At 42.2% G+C, this 21,647-nt stretch overlaps 1 protein-coding gene across 4 annotated transcripts in view; it reads left to right on the top strand.

Annotated features, from left to right (window-relative positions):
- The window catches only part of mcu (mitochondrial calcium uniporter), a 65,159-nt gene extending 45,975 nt beyond the window's left edge, over positions 1-19,184 (top strand). For all 4 annotated transcript variants that reach the window (XM_039784584.1, XM_039784583.1, XM_039784585.1 and 1 more), the window contains exons 3-9: positions 11,749-11,812; positions 13,490-13,660; positions 14,086-14,190; positions 14,346-14,506; positions 15,200-15,403; positions 16,911-17,027; positions 17,228-19,184. In XM_039784584.1, the coding sequence (XP_039640518.1) occupies positions 11,749-11,812; positions 13,490-13,660; positions 14,086-14,190; positions 14,346-14,506; positions 15,200-15,403; positions 16,911-17,027; positions 17,228-17,308 (903 nt within the window). In that variant the 3' untranslated portion in view covers positions 17,309-19,184. The remainder of the gene's footprint in view (positions 1-11,748; positions 11,813-13,489; positions 13,661-14,085; positions 14,191-14,345; positions 14,507-15,199; positions 15,404-16,910; positions 17,028-17,227) is intronic.
- The last annotated feature ends 2,463 nt before the right edge of the window (positions 19,185-21,647 follow it).

Here is a 21,647-nt window from a genome sequence, read left to right as displayed (position 1 = left end):
TCAAACTAGCAGCCACTGCAGTTGCATGCATTATATTCTCTGTGAAGGCAAACTTTCATTCATGCAGACAGGAGAGGCATAGATGTAAAACACTAACAGAAACTAGGCTCAGCTCTTGAAATTCTTCAGGCAGATAGTGTTAACCATAACCGGTTTCCTTGCTGTCAGGTCAAAGGAGCAGCTGCAGACTGCATTGAGGAGGCATATGGTGGTCTTCAGACTCCCCAGGCTTAGCAAATGGTTGAGCAGTGAAAGTGCTTAGTGAAAATTGGCAACAGCTAAATTTGGATCAGTCATGCATATCTTGAGAGAAAATTCCGTCCTGACAAATTTATAATTTGTTTTTGTCTGTCACGTTGGCTTTGTCTTGTAGCTATAAATAATCATCAAAGTTAGGAAAGATTGAGGCTGTTGTAGCTTTTGCTACAGTAAATGTCCCCACAAAGAGAGCTGTGTATTACTATGCTCTGTATTAGTATGTTGTGCTGCAGCTTTCCCTCAGCTCCTTCAGCCTGGTCCAGTTTGTGTCTGAGTGACACTCATTAGCCCAGTTTTAGCTCTGGCATGTCTGCATGCCATATGTCCACGTGGGCCGCAGCAGAGTAAAACTCTGACAGACTCGCTGACACGGGGCAGCGAGTTACATTTCTGTGGATTCAGTTTTCCAGACGCTCTACTGTAGTCCTCTCCATGGATTGATAATCTGGACAGTTTTGGCTGTGCTTTTTATAGACTTTGTACCTTTACAGTCCAAGTTGTGTTAATGGCATGGAGGGTCATTGGAAAGATGCCCAGAGAGGAAGAGCACTGTTAAAGTTCCTCAAAAGGAGCAATCCCATGCCCCGTTCCGTAAATAACAGCTTTAGGAGGAATTCACAGCGGTTTGTGAGACACTGTATGCTGCCCTGGATGTCACCTCGCATGCTCTCAGCGAGCAGAGACACAAGCATCAATGGGTCAGCTCTGCATCAAGGGAATGTTGGTAAAACATGCACTGTTCTAGCTGCTTTTTTGACCATTTATGGTAGCTGCTTTGCTGTCATATTAACTAACAATCACAACTCCCGCAGGCCCTCTTATGGTTTTCAGTATACAGGGAGAGAATGTATTAATAGTCTTTATATGACAGCAGATTCCTAAAAATTATATAATCATGCCATCGCTTAAATTGTGAACCCAGACCCACAATGATCCCCTGATTTATCAAAGTGCCATGTACATTTGACTGTTTTTTTTTTTTTCTTTTGCATCCATCTTGTAGTCTGACGGTGTGAATCGTTTGGCTGCACCTTACAGCAGAATGTGTCACCACTGGCCTGCCCTATTAGTCAAACAATACTGCAAATTTCACTTCACCTCATCGCTCACTACAAAGCTTAGAAGAAGAAGAAGGACCAAGAAAAAAACAAAAACACTACCCCCCCAGTTGAGAGTAATAGCCACCTGGCTGCCTTGAAATTTAAATTTGACATTTTCACTGTTGAGTTTTGCTGCATGTTTTGTCTCGGCTGACATTTAATTATCCAGTCACTCAACTTCACAAGTCCAGTGAAAAGCTTTGCGCCTCTTGAAAAATTTACTGAAAGGTGAACACTGTTGATTGCCCTTCTCAGAAATGTTTATACAGTAGTATGGAAAAGAAGCAGTATAGCAAACTTAAATTTTGGGCTGTAACCAGCAGTTATTGTCATTATGGATTAATCTATTGATTACCTTTCAGATTAACTTTTTAGTCTATAACAGAGGAAGGGCCCTCCCCAGGGAGGCACGGGAGAGTTGAAGTTGCGATGAAAGGGACAGGTGCATGCTGGTATTCTGTAAACAACAGGAAGTAATTATAAAAAAAAAGGCAGAACAGAAAACACTGTTCACAAACTGCTCCAAACAGCTCTGTTGTAGTCCAGCCTTTACTTCCGTGACGAACGTGCGTCACTTTGTAATACACGTTATAATGCTCGCCTAGCTGCTAGCGTGGCACGCCCTCATGCTCTGCAACTGACTAGCTAGCAGTACTTACTGCGCATGTGTGACTCCCAACAAAGATGGTACAGAAGTGAGATGCCTCACTCTGTAGCTAAAACAGAGAGCTCAACACACAGGGTGAAAAGAGGAGCTGCAGCACTGTGCAGTACAACAAATATATGGGGTTTTCTGAAAATTAAACCACATAAACCTATTCCGGTACAACCTCTAAATACAATTATGAACTTGAAAATGAGCATAATATGAACACTAATTACTTTAATTACTTTAAAGGCCTTACGGCCCGATTACTGTAATGTGCGTACATTTTTTTACTTATTTTTGGAGTCATATCTCAGTGAATTCTGAACACAAGGTTATGATGCACATCACACAACAGGCACAACAGCCCAAACCCATTGTAAATGACTGTATGAATGAATGATTGTATAGATAAATAGATTTTCTGTCAATTGACAATCAATCAATCAATCAATCAATCAATTAAACATTCTTTGCACTACTAAAAATGAATGATGCAGAATATTGAGAATGTTTTAATAACCTGGAATATAAAGCATTATATCTGAATTGTGAACCCAGAACACAATAAATATATTCATTAACCATGATTAGATGAAGGTACAAAGCTTGTGTGTCTGGCTTTTGGCCAAAACATAACTTGGGGGGGGGTTAGATTATGAAAGCAAGGCAAGAGATAAAAGCCGCAGAGGGAAAAGTGGAGCATCTTGCACCCTTCAGCATCCCAGATGAAAGATAAATCGGTGATGACCTTATAACTAATGCGTGTGCTCTGAACATGATATTTTATTCAATGTGGGTTCTAATAAAAGTGATCGTGAACTTTAATTCCTGAAGGGGAGGTTTTTCCAGGAATCCTTCCAAGAGTTGTGCTTTGTGTCTTTTTTATTGGACCAGTTATATCCCACACTTAGAAATCATGGCCATTTCAGAGACCATCCCGAGGCCAAACTTTTCTATAAACCTAGTGCTGTTTCTCCGTCGCCTAAAGCAGCTTCAGCAGGAACAATCGGTGTGGTGGTCACAGAGGACCACTGCTCTGTCTGAGAGAGAACAAATGGGAGGTACATTACTCCTCAATTCAAAACAAGTGTTTTATCTTCCACTATAATTAAAGCAACCAAAAAACAACGGGGAACGTTGTGTCTCTGCTCTCAGAGGTGTGATTGCAAAGAGGATAACTATCATGGTGGATAGCAAGGCTTCTCAGGACAGGAGTGGTGGTGGGAGAGACGAAAGCAAGGATGATAAGAGGTGAACCGTGCTTATTCAGCAGCATTGATCGTGGAGTATGTATGATGTGATGGAGCTGCAGGGACCTTTCAACACTCTTGAGGCTTAATCGGGGTTGTTAGATCACCAATCAGACTTAGACTGAGTGAGTCTGCGTAGTGTGCTTAGTGCAAAGCATTCCTTAGATGCATGTTTATGAACATCAGTAGGGTCTCACTTACTTTCAAAGGGGGAAAACTGCTAAAGCGAGAGGGAGGAAGAAAAAATAAAAGGAGAAGAAGCAAGGAGAAGCTCCTTCATCTTCTCCGCCACAGTAGGTGAGGGGCTGAGTGTTGCGTGACCTGCACTGAAATTAACACTGACACAAGCAGTTAGTGCCATCTGGTGTATGAGCAATCAAAGAGGGTAGGCAGACTGAACTTACACACACTAGCACGCATACTGTATAGGTACACGTTATGCGTGCAAACACCCTTTTCAATTCCTGCACTGCTCTGATTTCAAACAGGACCCGAGGAAGTCTGAAAAGGCAGATGCTGCCCCCGCAGCCGGATTGAGTCCTTCGAGGAGCAGAGTTGAGAAGCACAATGGCCGAGCGCTGGTTGTCTTCTAAGCTCCTGGGTTAAAGCCTGCACCACTGTTGTTGGTCCCAGGGAGGGGTGGAGGGATGGTGTGAGTAGTTCTGGCCCTTCTGAAGTAGCCCACGTGCCATAGAAACGGATTCATTCACAGCTGAGAGATTTTATCCCATGGATTAAGCAAGCTATGAGCTGGCATTAATTAATCAAAGCATGTCCAGGGTCTGAAAGGCAGTTTATTGAAATGGGATGAAATATTAAGATGGGATTATTTATATCTTGCTGTAACTGGTATGGGGGTTTGATGTTTGAGCCTAATCAGGTTTTCACCATCAAGTCTGCATTGCAGTGGAGAGGTCACATTGGTACAGGCCTTTTTGTGGGGCGTGCTGTGCTTTGTCGAAGTTTTCCCTCTCCATGTGTGAGCGGAGATTACTTAATACTGTGCCGTTCAAGGATGTGACTGCAGATTTCATATCTGTTAATGGCTTTTACCAGACAAGGAACACAGCGGAGAGAAAAGGCAGCATTTTCTTTCATTACATAAGCTCGTCGTCGCTGAGGCGCGAAAAAATGACTGAGTGATTACTGTCACACTGTACTCACGTCCACTTTCTTCTGTAGCAATTGCTGAGTGCCCGCCTTATCTAGGTCTATATGTATTTCTGAGGGAACGGAGAATGTGGGTGTGTGCAGGAGGATTGTGAGTGGCTTTGAACGGGCGCAGCTGTGCTTTTCAACTTGTTAACCCCACAGTGGGAAAGTGGAGTCTGCAAGGAGCTGAGTGGGCAGGACCTCGCCCCCGGAGCAGAGCAGATGGAGGAGATGGCATGCGGCACTGGAGTGAGATAGAAATCTGGACACATCATCCGTACTGCACCGCCAAAATATGACCTTTACATATCACCTGTATAACTTACTGTACGTATGAGTTGCGAGCTAGCAGTTTAATACGTTTTCCCTCAGTGTGAAGGGAATTCAGTTTGTCAGTCAACAGAAAATAAATCAATTTGATAATCAATTAATCACTGTTTATAAAAAAAAAAAAAAAAAAAAAAAGGCCAAACATGTTCTGACTGTTTGTCTGATAATCAATTTGAAGATGTCCCCTTGGGTTCTGGGTAACTGTGAGGGACATTCATACTGTTTTCTGACATTATCGATCAATTAAACCAAACAATAGTCTTAACATTAATTGGTTATAAAAAAAAATCATTTGCGTCTTGGCAGGGATGAATTAGGAGTGTCCCGGCTAAGATTTACTGTGTTCAGTTCTGAATCGTCAACTTATAACCCATGTTCAGTTGTCAAGACAGACTGCTATTTGAGAACATTTTTGTAAATTGCTTCCTTTATTTGGGGTAGGATTAAATAAGTTTACCCTTCTTCCTACTCCATTTTCGCGCATGTAAATTAAGGAAATTCGCTAATGATACTAATTATGTTATCTCTTTCTTTTAACCATTTTTATAAATTTTTTTGGATAGGTTTTCAACAATTGATGTAGTCTTTTTTTATGTTGAATTTGACATTCTCTAAATAAATACAAAAATACAAAATTTGTTTGTGGTAGTAGTCTGGCTCAACTGGTCATTGCTGTCCAGTCATTGCCGCTATCTCCACTATCTATTTTGCAAAGAGCACCGTCTTAATGCTGCCCAGGCCTGTTGTGATTGGTTAAAAGGAATATGTGCTGACACAGCGCTACAATGAGATAGGTCTGGCAATGTAAGACTAGTAAGGTAGTGAAAAGTATACTCACGCTTTTAAGTGATAAAATATAAATAATATATAATCATATAATTTAGTTGATATTCAATTATTTCTGTAAAATAAAATACTGCACATCACTGGAAATGAGTTTTCAAACAGACACAGTCAGCAGTCTCTTAATGTGCTATAAAAGAGTAATAAAGTTAGAAGGATACAAAAAAACGTAGACATTACAGTAGGTCAATAAATGAGAGCGTCGTCCACACACATTCCTTCCAGCAGCTGAGATAGTGGACATGGTGTATTTCCAATTGAGTAGCTCATAAACCTCATTCGCATACTCTAACAATCCACATGGAAATAGTAAAGTTGAGTCGGCAGCTTGTCGCAGCTGATTATTGGGGATGTACTGTAAATTCTGTTCCTCTAGGTTCAGTTATATAAGGCACTGAGTTTCTTGTTTTTTAATCCACTTTTTTGGTACACCTCTTGGATGAAAGTAGGTTGCTGTCTGTCCTGTCCTCCAGACTGGATTCATATTTATCTATCCCAGCATGTATTGTCATCGACATACAGTAACCTCGCACTGCCCCCACCTCCACCATGCTCTCCTCTCTCAGCTTTGCCTGTCATTGTAGCATGATGGAGCACCACACCACACCTATCCTTGACCCTAGCCTTTATCAAACCACTGGGCCATTGGGAAATTGATCCCAGCTCCTTTGATTGTAAATCTATTACGTTATGACTTCTACCAGTGAAAGGAATTGAAAAAAAACATTAAAAGATGATTTAAATACATGTGTGCAGTGATGCCTAGAATAGTATGTGCACTATTGACATGGTTGAGGTATCCCTGAATGACTTTGTATGACTCTCGCGTTATCTGGCCCATAGGCGCTGCCCAGGACAGCACATTACCACATAGATGGATGCAGTCATTGTGTAGATAAATGACAGAGGTTTGCACTCCCCCGGAAGGGCACCATGAAATGGGAATTATGTGAGCGACATTATTCCTCAGCGCTGGTGTCTGTTACACACTTACCCACACAGACAAATTTTTTCGCCGTGCTCGGCAACCAGATTTTCCCTGTGGCGTTTCTGGAGATAAAAGGATGTGTTCTAAAGGGAGAGGGGATTTTGAAACAGCTGTGTCATTTTGTGTTCAGATCCAGCCATAACAACAAAGCTAAAAGAAGCAGCAGTCCATATATGTACAGTAATACTTTGACAGCCATGGGTACTTGTTATACCCCAGGGGAACACTTCTGCAGTTTGTCATGTGGCAATAAAAAGTATTAATTGGATTGCTGTCCTAATTGCCTTTATATGTTATCAGGCACTTCTGTAGTTGCCAAGGGGTACGTGGACAGATTGGAGAGAAGCTCAACTAATTTGTAAAAATAGAAATGGTGATTTCATTGAAATGTCTAAATTGAGTTAGCTATATCACCTGAACACGTCATACATTTTGTCACTTGCACAGAACTGCTAAAATAATTATAAATAAAAATAATTTCTTTAGTATTTCTTTGGCTGAACAACACTGGCAGTAGTTTCAGTTCACACTCAAAGCGGCTCTTCTAACAGGAGGAGGAGCCTAATGTAAATCAAATTTCTCCACATACATAATATGGACTGAAATGAGAACAATGATTTCATTATGTTGCTGAAACACATAGGGGAAATACTGATAGTAACCAGAGCTGCAGCAGTTTCACTCTCAAATGTGTGTCGATTCCCTCCCCCAGGTTTATACAGTGTGAATGCGTGCTTTTTTTCACTGAAACCATGCACGTCTTTGTTACGGTCCTACTGTATGAGGATAATTCATCTTTACTGCAGATCAATATCATACCTCTCGTGTGTGTTACTACGTTACGTGAGAGCAGGGAAGGACTCTGTATGTAGCACATAGCCTGTGCTACTAAGAAGCCATTTATGTTTCTCAGTGTATCAAAATTATTTTTATTTCCCCAAAGTATATACTGTATGATATACTGGGTCCTTGCTCACTGTGCATTTACTACACTGAAAGCGAGGTTTTGAATTGAGGAGAGGTTTTCTTAATTGAAGGGAAATGCACACACGTGGTATGATGAAATGCAGTGGAAGTTAAAGCGCAGTGCAGATGAGATTTGAGAGAAGATCAAAACCAGCACGTCAGGATTCAGTGCGAGTAAGACAGAGATGGAGGGAGGGAGATATGGAGCAAGGGTGAAGGCGAGGGGCAACCCCCCTTTTCTAGACGAGGGATTCCTTTACTGCAGTGATCAGCAGTCCCCCCCACCCCCCTTCCTCCCTCCCTCTCCCTCCATCCCACCCCTCCCAGCACCTTCCTCTGTTTCCCTTCATCCCTCCCTCCCCTCTCTCTTTCCACCATCTCCACTACACACACAGAGTACAGTCACGTTCCAGTGTGGAGGGATTGTCTGGTGCAGGGTACAGTGCAGCACATGGTTAGAAATGCAGGCGCACTCGTGACTCACACCGTTTTACTCCAGCCTTCATTTATCTCTATCGCTCCCCTGCTGCTGCTCCATTTATCCCCAAATTCTTTTTCCTCCTCCTCCACACCTCTTTTCTCTCTTCCAGCTCATCTGTTCATCTTCCCAGCCATCGTCGATGCCCTTTTCTTTCTTTCTCTGCCCCGCTTACCCGTATGACAATGATTCCAAGGTTGCTGTGCTATTGACTGCTGCTACGCTGTTAAATATTTCAGGCAGCGTTTCAGTGGCTGTGTGCCGAGGGAGAGGAGGCGGGGGGGGGCTCAGTTGCTCTGCAACTACTGCTGACAAACAGGCTGGTGAACAGACGGGTGGACACACACACACACACACACAAAGACACACGCCACCTGCAAACACACAGAGGTACATTCACACATATATGTCACTCCACAGATGGATATACACACACGCCAGCGCCATATTTGCTTATGTGTGCGATGCTGCCCTGTGTCGGGGTGCGTGGGTCGGTGCCACTGATGTTGTGGGTATTTCAGTGAAATCTTTCCTCCTGGCTTCAAGCAGCTGAAATTAATGAATGAGTGAAACAGTACTAGACTGCTCTCTGCAGAAGAACTGCACAGTCAGTTCTTCTGTCATCTTTGGCCTGGTGAAACAAGAGTTTTATAGTCCTGATGCGTAGACACACACATGCATAGGCCTACACCCCTCTGATCCCTGTGGTGGTGCTTAGTTTACACTGGAACTGCATCACAGCTGCAGTGGTAGGAGTTACTTTTCAAAGATGCTTTCAGACTTCTTGTTCTTCACCATTCCCTGCATTAGCAAGAAAGTTTTCACGTTTCTGTGGACCCTCACTGAGCCTCTGCATGGTGGATAGTCAGTGTAGCATTGCTCGCCTGGTGAGGAAAATCTCTCAAAAAAAAGAAAATGGAGGTCGTAATCCTGAGCTGACAGCAGACTGTTTAGCACCTCATTGCTAATTCATGTCAGTCATGGTAAGCTACTGACAATCCTCAACAATTTTCATTGTATCAAGTAGTGACAGGTGGCTAACTGTCATTGTTTGTGTTAATCTTAACATTTATCCCTTCCACATCATCTCTATGGTTTGAAGATGTGATTGGCAGTCTCATCCCCTGATTGACAGCCGGGACATTTAATCAGCAGCGCTTGATTGGCGGCTGTGTATGTCAGGTCGATTCTGAGTTTACAGGAAGTTCCAATGCTGGCCCTGTAAAAAAGTATTTTCAGTTTTGTGGTGATGTGCATGGTTAAGACCAGGATGCATTTACTGTAAGACATAACAAAACTTAAAAAGTTCTGAAAGTACTATTGTAATCTGACCCAGACCTATGAAACACGAGCCACTATATTCCACCACCTTCATGCTTTGTCACTGGGCCCTCTTATGAGGCATACAGCGGAATAAAATATATCCTCTGTTGCTGCCTGTATCACAGAGTTAGCCAGGATATCTGTACTGCTGACTGATGATAGAATCTGGCCTCAGCTGTCAAGCCTTGATCTTGCTTCTTTGAAGTCGACCATTTGCTGGCTGCCACTGAAGAAATGCCTTGATGGGTGGCTGCTGGGTATCCACGGTGCTTGTGTTTAGCTCAGTGCTACGGATAAAGAAAGCATCTGTTTGCAGTGACATCATATACTAGGGCTGTGCTCGATTGAAGAAATTCTTAGTCGACTAACACGCATTCGATTGTATTGACTAATCGATTAGTTGATTTAATCGACAGATCTATAAATCTGAGTTTCTCCGCAAGGAGTCATGCAAAAGCACCACTTTAATTCTTGTGTTTACCAGAGATGTGCTCGTATTTTTCTTGGAAGTAAGTCATTCAGCATGAAAAAAGCATAAAACATGACTAATCGACTAAAGAAATCTAAGTTGACTAAGACCAAAACGACCGATTAGTCGACTAATCGACTAAGAGGGAGCAATGCACGCACATATGCACACCTGTTCTACCTGTTCTACCTATGTTTTCACTTCATAACTGTCAGTGTGAAGTCATAAAGAGATGTTGTGAAGAGCTTTGAATCTCTGCTGATGTGGTTGGGCTCAGTGGCGGTCAGATTGTGTGCATATCGTAAATCAGATATTACCACAGTTGTACACAGAGTGAGTGCATCAGACTGAGGCCTGCTGGGTGCTAAATGCCATGCAGACAGGTCTGTTTGAAAACCTGTGGTGACTCTTTTCACTCATAGGAGAACATACTGTATAAGCATATCCAGTTGACAGCACACACACATTATATACACACAAACACTTATGTTGTATTCTAATTCGGCTTTTCCCTTGCTCTAAGGGTTAGGGTTATGGTCGTGGTCTTGTGTTTGGTATCTTGGCAGCATTTATCACAACAGAAAAGAAAGCAATATCGATGTAATCATTTACAGCTTAATTACAGATGATGGTTCTACAGAGCCTTTTTTGAGGTGCAGTAGAAGCAGATTTTATTTGTGTGTGTGCACATAACTAAAAATAGGGATGTAACGGTATGAAAATGTAACCTCACGGTTATAGTGACCAAATTTATCATGGTTTTCGGTATTATCGTGGCATTTTTAAGTGTGTTCAATATGTTCAGAAAGCACTGATAGGCCTACACAAGCTGAAATAGTTTCAAAAAGTGTAACAGTGTTTATTATATTACAAAAAATATAGGCAAAACCTTATCAAAAGTGCACTTAATATCAAATGTCCTGAGCGCCCGTATCACTTCCTTCCGCCATGATTCCAACTTCAAGAAACGCACGCAGTGCGCCTGCGTGGCAACTTCAGGAGACTCGGATGAAGCTGGGAAGGATTAAACACACAGTTATCACACTGTGGTAATCCACCGTGATAATCATGATATTTTAAATGAAAACGGTAATTGTTATCGTCAACATTTTTATCGTGGTTTACCGTTACACCGGTAATCCTTACATCCCTAACTAAAAATACATTTCTGTTTTGGCACTCTTTCTTTCTTTCTTGCTTGATTTCCGATGTCTCATCCTCCTCCCAATCGCTCAGTGTAAGTGTGAAGGGAGACAGCCTGTCTAATGCCTTAAAAGGCTCCATCAACGCTTGGCAGAAAAACGTGACGAGCTCTGTAATTCGAAACGTGCAGACACACCTACTTTGCTGTGCTGACTGTATACAGTAGCAAAACAGAAAAAAAGAAGGGTTTCCCCAAGCTCTGCTCCCCTCCTCCCTCCCTCCCTCCCTCAATCACACCACTCTGTGACACAAGTGGAGAATTCATACTAAACTACATTGTTGTTATTCAGACTGCATTTGGCTGACTTCTTTCTGTGTCTCCCACTGGGCTGGTTTCCTCCAAGTGGTGGTTTGTATGTCTGAGTATCGGTGTATTTAGATGTGAGAGGCTCTGCTTGTGCGTGTGCGTGTTTTTATGTGTTATGCCCTTGTAAAATATTTGCGGGCTGCAGTTGGATCTCTGCTTCTTGGGTGTGGCTCCAGCCTAGATATGGGAATGTTTCTAGAAACTACAACAGAGGAAGCCATTTTGTAACATAATACTCAGGCAGTCTAGCAAATAAACAATTATGTAGAGAAGTCAATTGCATAGAGTAGGGTATAGAGTAGGGTAGTGTTAAGTTGTGTCACACACTGACTTACAGCACACTGAAAAAGAACGAAAACATTAGATAAGAAGAAGCTGTGCACAAGTGGAATAAATTAACAGGTTGTTGCCCTTTGGTCTTCCTGTCTGCAGGTTTGGAGGGGCGCCCCCTCATGGCATGGACAGAGACTCTTGTGTTCCTCCGCTGCTCCAGAAGGTAAGTCCTTTCCCCCTCTCAGTTCATTCAGTTTATTTCGGTCCATATGAGCTGTATCAAAGGGTTTCCCAAAATCAAGCCTCTACTCCCCCGTCTGAGACAAATTAGTTCTGCACGTAAATAAGTTCTGCATTGATCATTTGGAATTAACAGCCTGTAGCCATATTAATATGGAATCTGTCTCGGGGAAGCATCTGCTCATCTGCTCATCTGTGTGAGAGGCGTGAGAGATGGAGAGCGTGAACAAAGGGAAGAAGAGAGAGGAGAAGCCAGCAGAATTGCAGAACATGCTGATGTGATTTTAAAGTGGGATTGATAGCTGTAGGAATAGGAGCAGAGATAGGCACAGGATCTTCACACATTTAGCAATGTGGCTGGGATGACAGGATATTGGAGGACAAAGGGAACAGGTGCAGAAACAGCTATGATGCTCAGGGCTAAGATTCAAAATTGTCCCCGTAATGAAGAAGTAGGCGTGAAATGAAATCTCTGCACCTCTGCGTCTTTGAACATGGTCAGTGAGACGCTTTTGAAGCCGAGCACAGTTGATGCTGCCAGTGGCAGCCGATGATTCGTCACGTTTTGGAGCCCATGCAGAGATCTGCTGATTCACTGCAGTGGTCCCCCTGAGCAGGAGGAAGAGGTTGTTGTGTGCAGCAGCAACAAGGCAGCTTGGATCACCTCCGCCGTGGGCGCACAGCTCGCTGCATTGATTCATGGCTCTGTCATTAGGGGACACTCAGCATGGTAATGGTATAAGCTGTACGGGCTCATTATAACCAGAGTTAAATACGGACCAAAAGAGCTGGAATACAGACCATTAACAGTATGCTGGAAAAAATAAAGTGCAACTAAGCAGAACGGTAGCTCAGCTGTTTGGGTTAAAAATGACAATTCTTATGGTGGTGCTACAAAACAGCAGCGGAGGCCCACACTAATCATTGAAACGCACCACGAACTTCAAAATAGTGTTTGGAGTCCATTGTGTTATTCCCAGGCACACTGATTCATTTCATTTTTTTCCCTGTTTGTTTGCTGCTATGAAAAGCCAAAACCTTTTCAAGAAATGAATGAATAGCAATGTGTTACCTCAAGGTATTTCTGATTGTCAGTCCCACCACACAAGCATCATTTAGAGATCTTTTAGCCTTTCTATGGGAATAAGAAATATCAATAGTTGGCATCAACAAATGGAAAGGTTAGCACTATCATACTGTGTTCATACATCTTCAGGACCCGACAGTCGAGAGTGGGCTTATTTTTGGCAAAATCAGCAGTCAGTGCACGTCTGTGTCTACATGTATAAGCCTGTACTTGCATGTGTATGAGCAGCACACTGATAAAAAAGATTGAGTCATCTATTGAATCAGATGTCCTGTATTTACAAATTACTCTTGAATTAGTTGCTGTTTGCAGATACTGTACGCAATGTTTACAGCAGTTAGATCCTATCAGATAATGTCAGTCACAGAAGAGTATACTAACTAACTAAATTCAATTTTCAGTTTCTTCAATCAGAGGGAGCAGAGTACATGGAAGCTTATTTCCATGGTTCATTTAAGACATTGGGGTGTCATTTCACATTTTGTGTGTGTGTGTGTGTGTCCGTGTGTGTGTGTGTGTGTGTGTCCGTGTGTGCGTGTGTCCGTGTGTCCCCATGTCCCCACGTCCCCACAGAGGTGACAGTGGTGTATCAGAACGGGCTGCCGGTGATCTCAGTCAGTTTGCCGTCCAGGCGGGAGCGCTGTCAGTTCACCCTCAAGCCTCTCGGTGACTGTGTGGGAGTTTTCCTGCAACAGCTCCAAGCAGAGGACAGAGGCATCGACCGGGTAGCAATCTACTCCACGGGTATGCTCGCAAATACAAGTAGTGTACACACACACGCGCCGCCACCGCTGTATCCATTTACCTCGGCAGGTTATACATATGCATGTCATTACATGAAGTGTTCTTGTGTTTTGATACTGTTAAGGGTTCCCGCAGCTGGGGCTTTGTGTCAGAATTTAATACCACTGCATGCACCATGAAATGAATTTTTCATCCCTCACTCTGCACAGAGGTTTATTATTATACAGGAACAACTGGTACTTGAAATCTTACTCGTAGTGTGTAAGGGCATCTGCTTTTACCTCCAGTGACAACAAGCCTGATTATCAAGAGATGTCAAGGGTGTTTGAAGTGGCTATCCATCACTGCATCCTTTTAAAGTTTTTTTCTCTCTCTCTCTCTCTCTCTCTCTCTCTGTCTCTGTCTCTCTCTGTCTCTCTCTCCAGATGGAGCGAGGGTCGCCTCCTCCACAGGCATAGACATCCTGCTGTTGGATGATTTTAAGCTCGTCATTAATGACACCACACACCTCGTGCGGCCACCAAGGAAAGGTGAGGACTGGCAAAGAAAAGGCAGAGTCTGTACTGTTTGCTCTGAGTCATTTCCACACAGTGGGAGTCACTACCAATAAGAGGAAGAAATGGTTTGTGGAGGATCGTATTAAAGACGCTCTGTATTTGTTTGCATTTGTGTCTGTGTGCTTCAGAGCTGCTGCCCCATGAGGAGGCGGAAAGGCTGAATGACGTCAAGTTTCTGGTGCAGCAGCTCTACACCACCCTGCGCATTGAGGAGCACCAACTCGGCAAGGAACGGGAGCTGATTGGACGACTGGAGGACCTCAACTCTCAACTCCGCCCCTTAGAGAAGGTCTAACTTCGTTTGAATATACTGACATTTTTGTTGCTGGGTGTACATGTTCACTGCTTAGCTAGACCCACAAACCATTGCAAGGTTTTTAACCAGCCAACCAAATGTTTGACAAATAACTGAACAGTAAAACTAAGTGACCTTGCAATGAAATCATCCGATTTTGTGCTTTTCCATGGAAGCCAAGAGGCGCGGTAGTTGCTCAGAATTTTGATGTGTATAATTCTTTTATCTGCAGATAATTATTATTACCTCCACCAGAGAGGTTGTTTTTTTCAGTTTGGTTTGTTTGTCTGTTTGACAGCAGATTTTCATTAAAACTCATTCATTTTTGGATCTGATCCGAATCATGAAATACATGAAATAATCACTCACTTTCAGGTACATTGCGAGATAGGGCAAGGCCTTGGCGGAGGTCTACGCTATCCGAATGCCCTCCTAGTTATTTTATTGTATCATTAGTTTAAGATATCAGGCCTTGTTTCCACTCAGCCATTGAGGATTACTAATTAAGGTCTGACCAGTTGATCTATCTTAATTATGGGTAAGGGGCTATCAAGGGTTTAAAGAACTTATTACAGTAGCTCCCGGCCTCTATCCTTCTTCCTAACTCGATTCTCATATCCACATATCCACTTCTTTTGTTCTATTGAAACTGGCTGACTGCTTGCGTTCTTCTTGACTTCTGTGTAGGTGAAGGAGGAGTTGAATAGGAAGGCAGAGCGGCGTACCACCTGGGTGCTGTGGGGCGGCATGGCGTACATGGCTACCCAGTTTGGCATCCTGGCCAGGCTCACCTGGTGGGAGTACTCCTGGGATATCATGGAGCCCGTCACCTACTTTATCACTTATGGCACGGCCATGGCCATGTACGCCTACTTCGTGCTTACACGCCAGGTAATGCCCAACGAAACACAACAAGTATGCAAATACATATTCATAAGTGTAATAAGCATCTTCTGCTGGTGCTTGGGTTAGAGCTAAAATGATTAGTTGACAATTGTGATAGACAATTAATCATGTAAGTCATGTATTAGACTTAAGGTCAAACTTTCTGTGGCTCAAGTTTCTCAAATATGAGGATTTGCTGCGTTTTGTATTACGTTTATATTGTAAATTAAATCTTTTGGTTTTTGCAATCTGAACATTTTACCTTGGTCTGATCCTATTTGTGATTTCCTGACATTATGTATTCTAAACGCTTAGCTGATTCATCGTAAAAGTTTTCATATTAGTATGTCTATATCTATCTATCTATCTATATTTTATATATATATATATATATATATATATATATATATATATATATATATATATATATATTAGTGCTGTCAAACAAAATATTGAATCGCATTAATGTCATAGTTAACTCGCAATTAATCGCACATTTTTATCTATTCTAAATAGAAATTATTTCTTTTTGTCCCATTATTTTTTTTGTCATTTTAATGCTCTTATCAACATGGAAGCTTTGACGAGGGGGCGGAGAATTCGCATCAGCTGCGTGCTTGGCCATCAAGTGGTATTTCAGACTGGACGTGGTGCGAAGATAGCTCAGTTCACAACGACAAAACACACAGATCACTTTGGTCTTGTCAATGGAACCATTTGGCAACTTTGTAAAAGTAAACTTTCCATTCAGAATCTTATTGGCATCCATTTCGGCGTCTCGCCATCCACTCAAAACGTTAGCCTACTACTCTTTGGCCGGCTCGCAAGCCCAAACAAGTGTGTGTGGCGTGCCTGTTGTTTTGTTTCCGGTCTAGCTAGATCCGATGTGGTGTTGTAGTTTTTCTAACGTTACTAGTTGCTGCAACAGCATGTGAAAAAAACGACAAAGCTTGCTTGGCCAAAAAGAACGTTAATCTCGCGATAAAACAATTGACGCCATTAAAATGGGTTTGCTTTAATGCCGTTAATAACGTGTTTAACTGACAGCACTAATATATATATATATATATATATATATATATATATATATATATATATATATATATATATATATAAATAAACATATTAATAATCTTCCCTCTAGTGGGCACTCTCGTGTTTTAGGTGCTTTCTTTGTGCCAAATAATATAATTTTTTGAGGTAAATTTACCTTTTTTAAAGTTATGCTTCAGCAACTAGAGAACAAAGCATTATGCTAATGAAAACCAATGGTTGTCCTCTCTTTGCGACACCCTGCATTCAATTGTAATATTTGTAGCTATTAAACAGGCTGGTCTGGTGATTCAGCATTCATAAATTACCGCTAGCTTTGTACTCCAAGGACGTGGAGTCCATCTGATGTTGGATTTCTGGTGTGATTAGACCCACGGGATAGAAAGCGGAACATGGACGATATCTGATAAACTGGTTCCTCTTACAAAGTGCTCCATCTGTGTTTCTTCATAACCTGCAGGAGTATGTTTACCCCGACGCTAGAGACAGACAGTATCTGCTGTTCTTCCACAAGGGGGTGAAAAGGACACGCTTCGACATTGAGAAGTACAACAAGCTGAAGGATGATATCGCTGAGGTACAGTTGCTTGGTGAAAGCTGGATGTTCTGTGATGTAACATGAGCACTGCAGTCACACTGGGGATTCTCACATTTTACAGTCCAATACTTTGATTCGTAACGGCTGTACTAAGACCTAGTTTCATACCATTTCCCACTTACTTTCTTTTCATATTTTTTACTCTAACCTGCCTCTCTCTCTTTTTACGCCCTGTCCAGGTGGAGTTGGATCTGAAGCGTCTTCGGGACCCGCTCCAGCTCCAGCTCCCAGTTCAGCAGCTCACCGCCAGTAAAAATTGATAGGAATTGATAGGGACTTCCTCCTCTCTCAGCTCCTGCAAACCCCCTTTCCCTCTTCCCTCTTCCGTCCAACACCCTTCTCCCTCCCCTTTTACCCCCAACTCTTTCCTCAGACTCCTCCCTCCCACACCCAAAAATCCCATCCCTGTCTTGACTGTGGGAGTTAGTTTTTTCTCCTTTTTTTCTTTTTTCTTTTTTCTTTTTTTCTTTTAACTTTCCTGACTGAAAACTTCAGTTGGAATTGCAAGTGAAAACAGCTAAAAGACGAAGACGGATGGCGAGAGTACGGGGAACTGAAAAACTCTCACCGCTGAAGGATGGCGAGGATGATGAAAAGGACAAAGATGATGAAGGAATAACACTGGGCACTATGGATATGCCTAAAGTCTCTGGAGGGACAGCCTGCAGGGAACTCCAGGGGGCAAACAGGAATTATTACACCTCTAGACAATCCAGAACAGAGGACATGCAGAGGGGCAGTTGTTAAGTGATGGTGTGTGTGTGTGTGTGTGCATGTGCGTGTGCATTTGGTGCACGTGCGTGTGCATGTGTGTGTGTGTGGGACTTTTGGGGTACACTGGGACATCGACCCTGGCCACTCAGCCCTGGTCAACACAGCAGTGTAGTCCTGCTTCCTCTAGCAGTCAAACTGTCAACACACGCACACCTACTCTTGGTAGGCTCCAGCGAGAGTTCCCACCCCACACGTTAAAGTTTACAAGGAAGTCCTGACTGCAGTCACAACCATCAGGGGGGGCCTTCGTCTTCCTGTGGCTGAACTCTGCTGCCTCCCCCTACCTGGGCCACGCCTTCTCCAGGTGACGGACAGCTGTCCCTCCCAGTGTGACCTTTGTCGCAGGATATAGGCATGACGACGCCTGGTTTCCTCTTCCTGTTGACGTCCTGTAGCGGCCCGGTCTGAGTATTGAGTATGAGAGTACTACCGACAACAACATCACTGTGTGTTCTTTTATTCCAAAAAAAATATTTTGGCACTTTTTATTTTGAAAGCCATAGTATATTTGTTATGAAAAGAATATAAATATATATATATATATATGTATACAATCAAATAAACAGATGACCAGAGGCTAGTTTTTTTCCAGTGGGGGGAGGAGCTCTCTGACAAACATCAGAAACTCATTTACATCCTCTGAAGATCTCCTGCCATGAAGGACACCCGTTAACAGTCCAACACACACACACACACACACACACACACACACACACACACACACACACACACACACACACACACACACAAAGCATAATAATGTATGCATTTACTAACTTGAACTAACTATTTTATATTTTGTCATGACAAATGCACACAATGTAATTCACAGTAACAACGTCCTAGGTTGGATGGGAAGGCTCCTGTGCATGGCCACCAAAGAGGGGGAAACCGTGTTGAAGCCAAATCAGGGTGAAAATGGCTTTGATTGGAATTGATTTTGAGCAACGCAGATGGGATGTGGATAAAGCCATGCTTGACCTGTATAATCATCTCATGAATACAAAGATTGCTGCGGAAATGCTTAACATAATGGAGGCATTAAACTGTGTAGTGACCATTGTCTCAGACGAACCCACAGGCAAGGTATACAGTAGTTTAATATATCTGATGAACTGAGAGGCTTTTAAAAAGAGTAAAGCCGCATTATACAGCAGGATTTGAGTAAATTGCCTGCAGTTCAATATTTTCTCCTTTTCCAATCGAAAGTATTGTTCTTAGAGGTGTGTGTTATCAGATTTTCAGTGACCTGGCCTTTAGTTTAGCAGCATGTGATGTGCATTTCAACAATGTTTTCATGATTCTCCCTTTACAACGCTTATTGACAAAATAAAAGAAGGCTACATCTAAAAAAAAAAAAAAGCATCATGGCACTGATTCACAGAGGCTTTTTTGAGTTTTCTCCTCCCACTGTTGCTGTAATGCCCCCCTGCTCCCCCCCGATGACACGGCAGGGTAGACTGCATGCTGTGGAGTGCCCTCAGTAGAAATTTGTGAATGTGTAGGAGCATTATTGCAATTTTGTACCTAATTGGATACTTTTCTTTGCCACATCTAGCTGAAGTCTCATCCCCTCCCCAATGGGTTAAATCAAAGATTATAGAAGCCATATGCTTATGTTGTCCATTTTTTGGGGATGGTCACTAAATAAACTTTTGTCAGCTTCACTTAGTTTTCTGTTCAGGGTGAGGATTGAAGGCCCCTGTAAATGACATGACGTCCCCGAACATAGTCTAATTCAAGCAGCAGCAGTTGTGTGTCTCGTGGCTGAATCCTACTGAAGAGATCCTTGTGTTTAACTTCAGATTTTCGATTAAAATGCATGCTTTTAGGTCAAATCAAAAGTTAGCCATGCAGATCTCAAGGCAGGATTTGTGTGTGTGTGTGTGTGTGTGTGTGTGTGTGTGTGTGTGTGTGTGTGTGTGTGTGTGTGTGTGTGTGTGTGTGTGTGTGTGTGTGTGTGTGTGTGTGTGTGTGTGTGTGTGTGTGTGTGTGTGTGTGTGTGTTCTCCAAGGGAAACTGTGCCTTTTGGATGATTTTTAAAGGTATAGATAAGCAATTTGGTAAATGACAATGATATCTCCATTGACATAGTTAAGCTCTTATTTGGAATGAAACCTTTAAATAAAAGGAGGATTACATTTAAATGTTTAGCAGTGGAAATGGGAACCTGTGTGTTGAAGCGTGAGTGCGCTGCGGGCAAAGTTTAGACCACCATATTCATGAATCCTTCGCTCCTAATCACCCACTGTCAATAGTGGTAGAAATCAATTCCGCCCTCATCTAACTTCATAGCAGTCATGTGTTTCTCCTGAGTAGGCCAGTTTACACACACACACACACACACAAGGACGGCAGCGTTTCCTTGGAGATGTACTGTGGCAGGTGAGAGCCTCTGTCTGCAGTCCAATCCTTCCCTCTGCTGTTTCTACACTTCTCGCCATCATCACCTCCTTCTTTTTAATCACACCATCCACCTTTTTATTGCCTGGTTTTTGTTTTCTTGTTTATTTTTAAAAAAAACAAAATATATCAAATATAGGGAAACTTTATTAAAAAGAGGGTGTTGCATGAATGTATGTTTACATGAGAAGTTATGTGAAAAAAAAAATGATGATTTTATCAAAAAAAAACTGCAAAGATAATTTAAGAACGTTGTTTGTAGAGATTCCTAGTTATAAAGGACAGTGGACAGGGCTGCGTCTTTAGAATCTGCCCTGCCAAATCTGACTTAAATTCCAGCCAACCAACTGCTCAAACCCCACTACCATCTTCACCTTGTTTACTCCCATAAACTCCTCCCTCAGCGTGCATTTATAATCCACAATGAACGGAACAACGCCCTCCATCCTCCGTGCACCTATAAAGGAGGAGTACTCTTGACCTCAGTTACTAACGTCCTGGATTTAAGTCCAAAGGAAAAGTGTCATGCGCTTTCTGTTAGCTTATTGGGGAACACCTCCCATTCTCGTCTCTCTCTCCTGTCATTTTCATCCACCTTCAGCCTTTTTTCTCCAAAGCGACATTATTATTCAACGTTCTGAATATGTGTTATGTTTTGAATATCTTGTTTGTGTGCAATTACAATAAGATATGTTTAAAATGCCTAAAGAGTGAAGCAGAATGTAGGAATTGAAATGACTCCATTCTGACCTCATATTTTTATTTGATTCGTTTTTCTTGTCTTTTTTTTCCTCTTCTGTTGACATATGATGCTGTAATGTTGGCAAAAAAAGAAAAATGTAAAATCCTGTATCATTTATGAAATATGTATAAAAGAGAAATGTAATTCAATTATCAATAAAATCCTTATCCAGTTTTTGGAGCCAGTGGTCCACTTGAGGTTTGTGTTGTTCCCACTGGAAGTGAAGTGATTAATGGACATACAGAAATGTACAAGACAGAGCTTTTCAAGGTCTTGACCACCTCCTCCGGCTCTCCTTGGCCTCCAGCTTTTCCTGTACAGGACATCCTATGAGATAGAACTGAGGGGATAAACTGTTCTCATACAATAGGTACATGAAGCATGGCTATGACGTTCTATTGAAACAGTATTCACGTCTAAAAATCAAAAGGTTAAAAAAAATGCCAATGGAAAAAGAAAAGGCTATGATATTTTCCTTTCAAATTTGTTTAAAAAAGTAAATCTTTTGTAAAATATTGGTTTGATTATTACTGTAAGAAAGTTTTTCAGGTATGCCGAGTATGCTATGCAAGCGGCTCTGTGAGGTTCTGTACTCAGGCACAGCAGTGCTATGAGCTAAATTCTGATCTCAGCATGCTATCATGCTGCTGTTGAACTGATATAATCCATATACCATAACC

The sequence above is a fragment of the Perca fluviatilis genome, chromosome 19 (assembly GCF_010015445.1).
Source record: "Perca fluviatilis chromosome 19, GENO_Pfluv_1.0, whole genome shotgun sequence".
Classification (NCBI taxonomy): domain Eukaryota; kingdom Metazoa; phylum Chordata; class Actinopteri; order Perciformes; family Percidae; genus Perca; species Perca fluviatilis.
The sequence above is the reverse complement of the archived record's forward strand: the minus strand, read 5'-3'. Positions and strand labels throughout refer to the sequence as shown.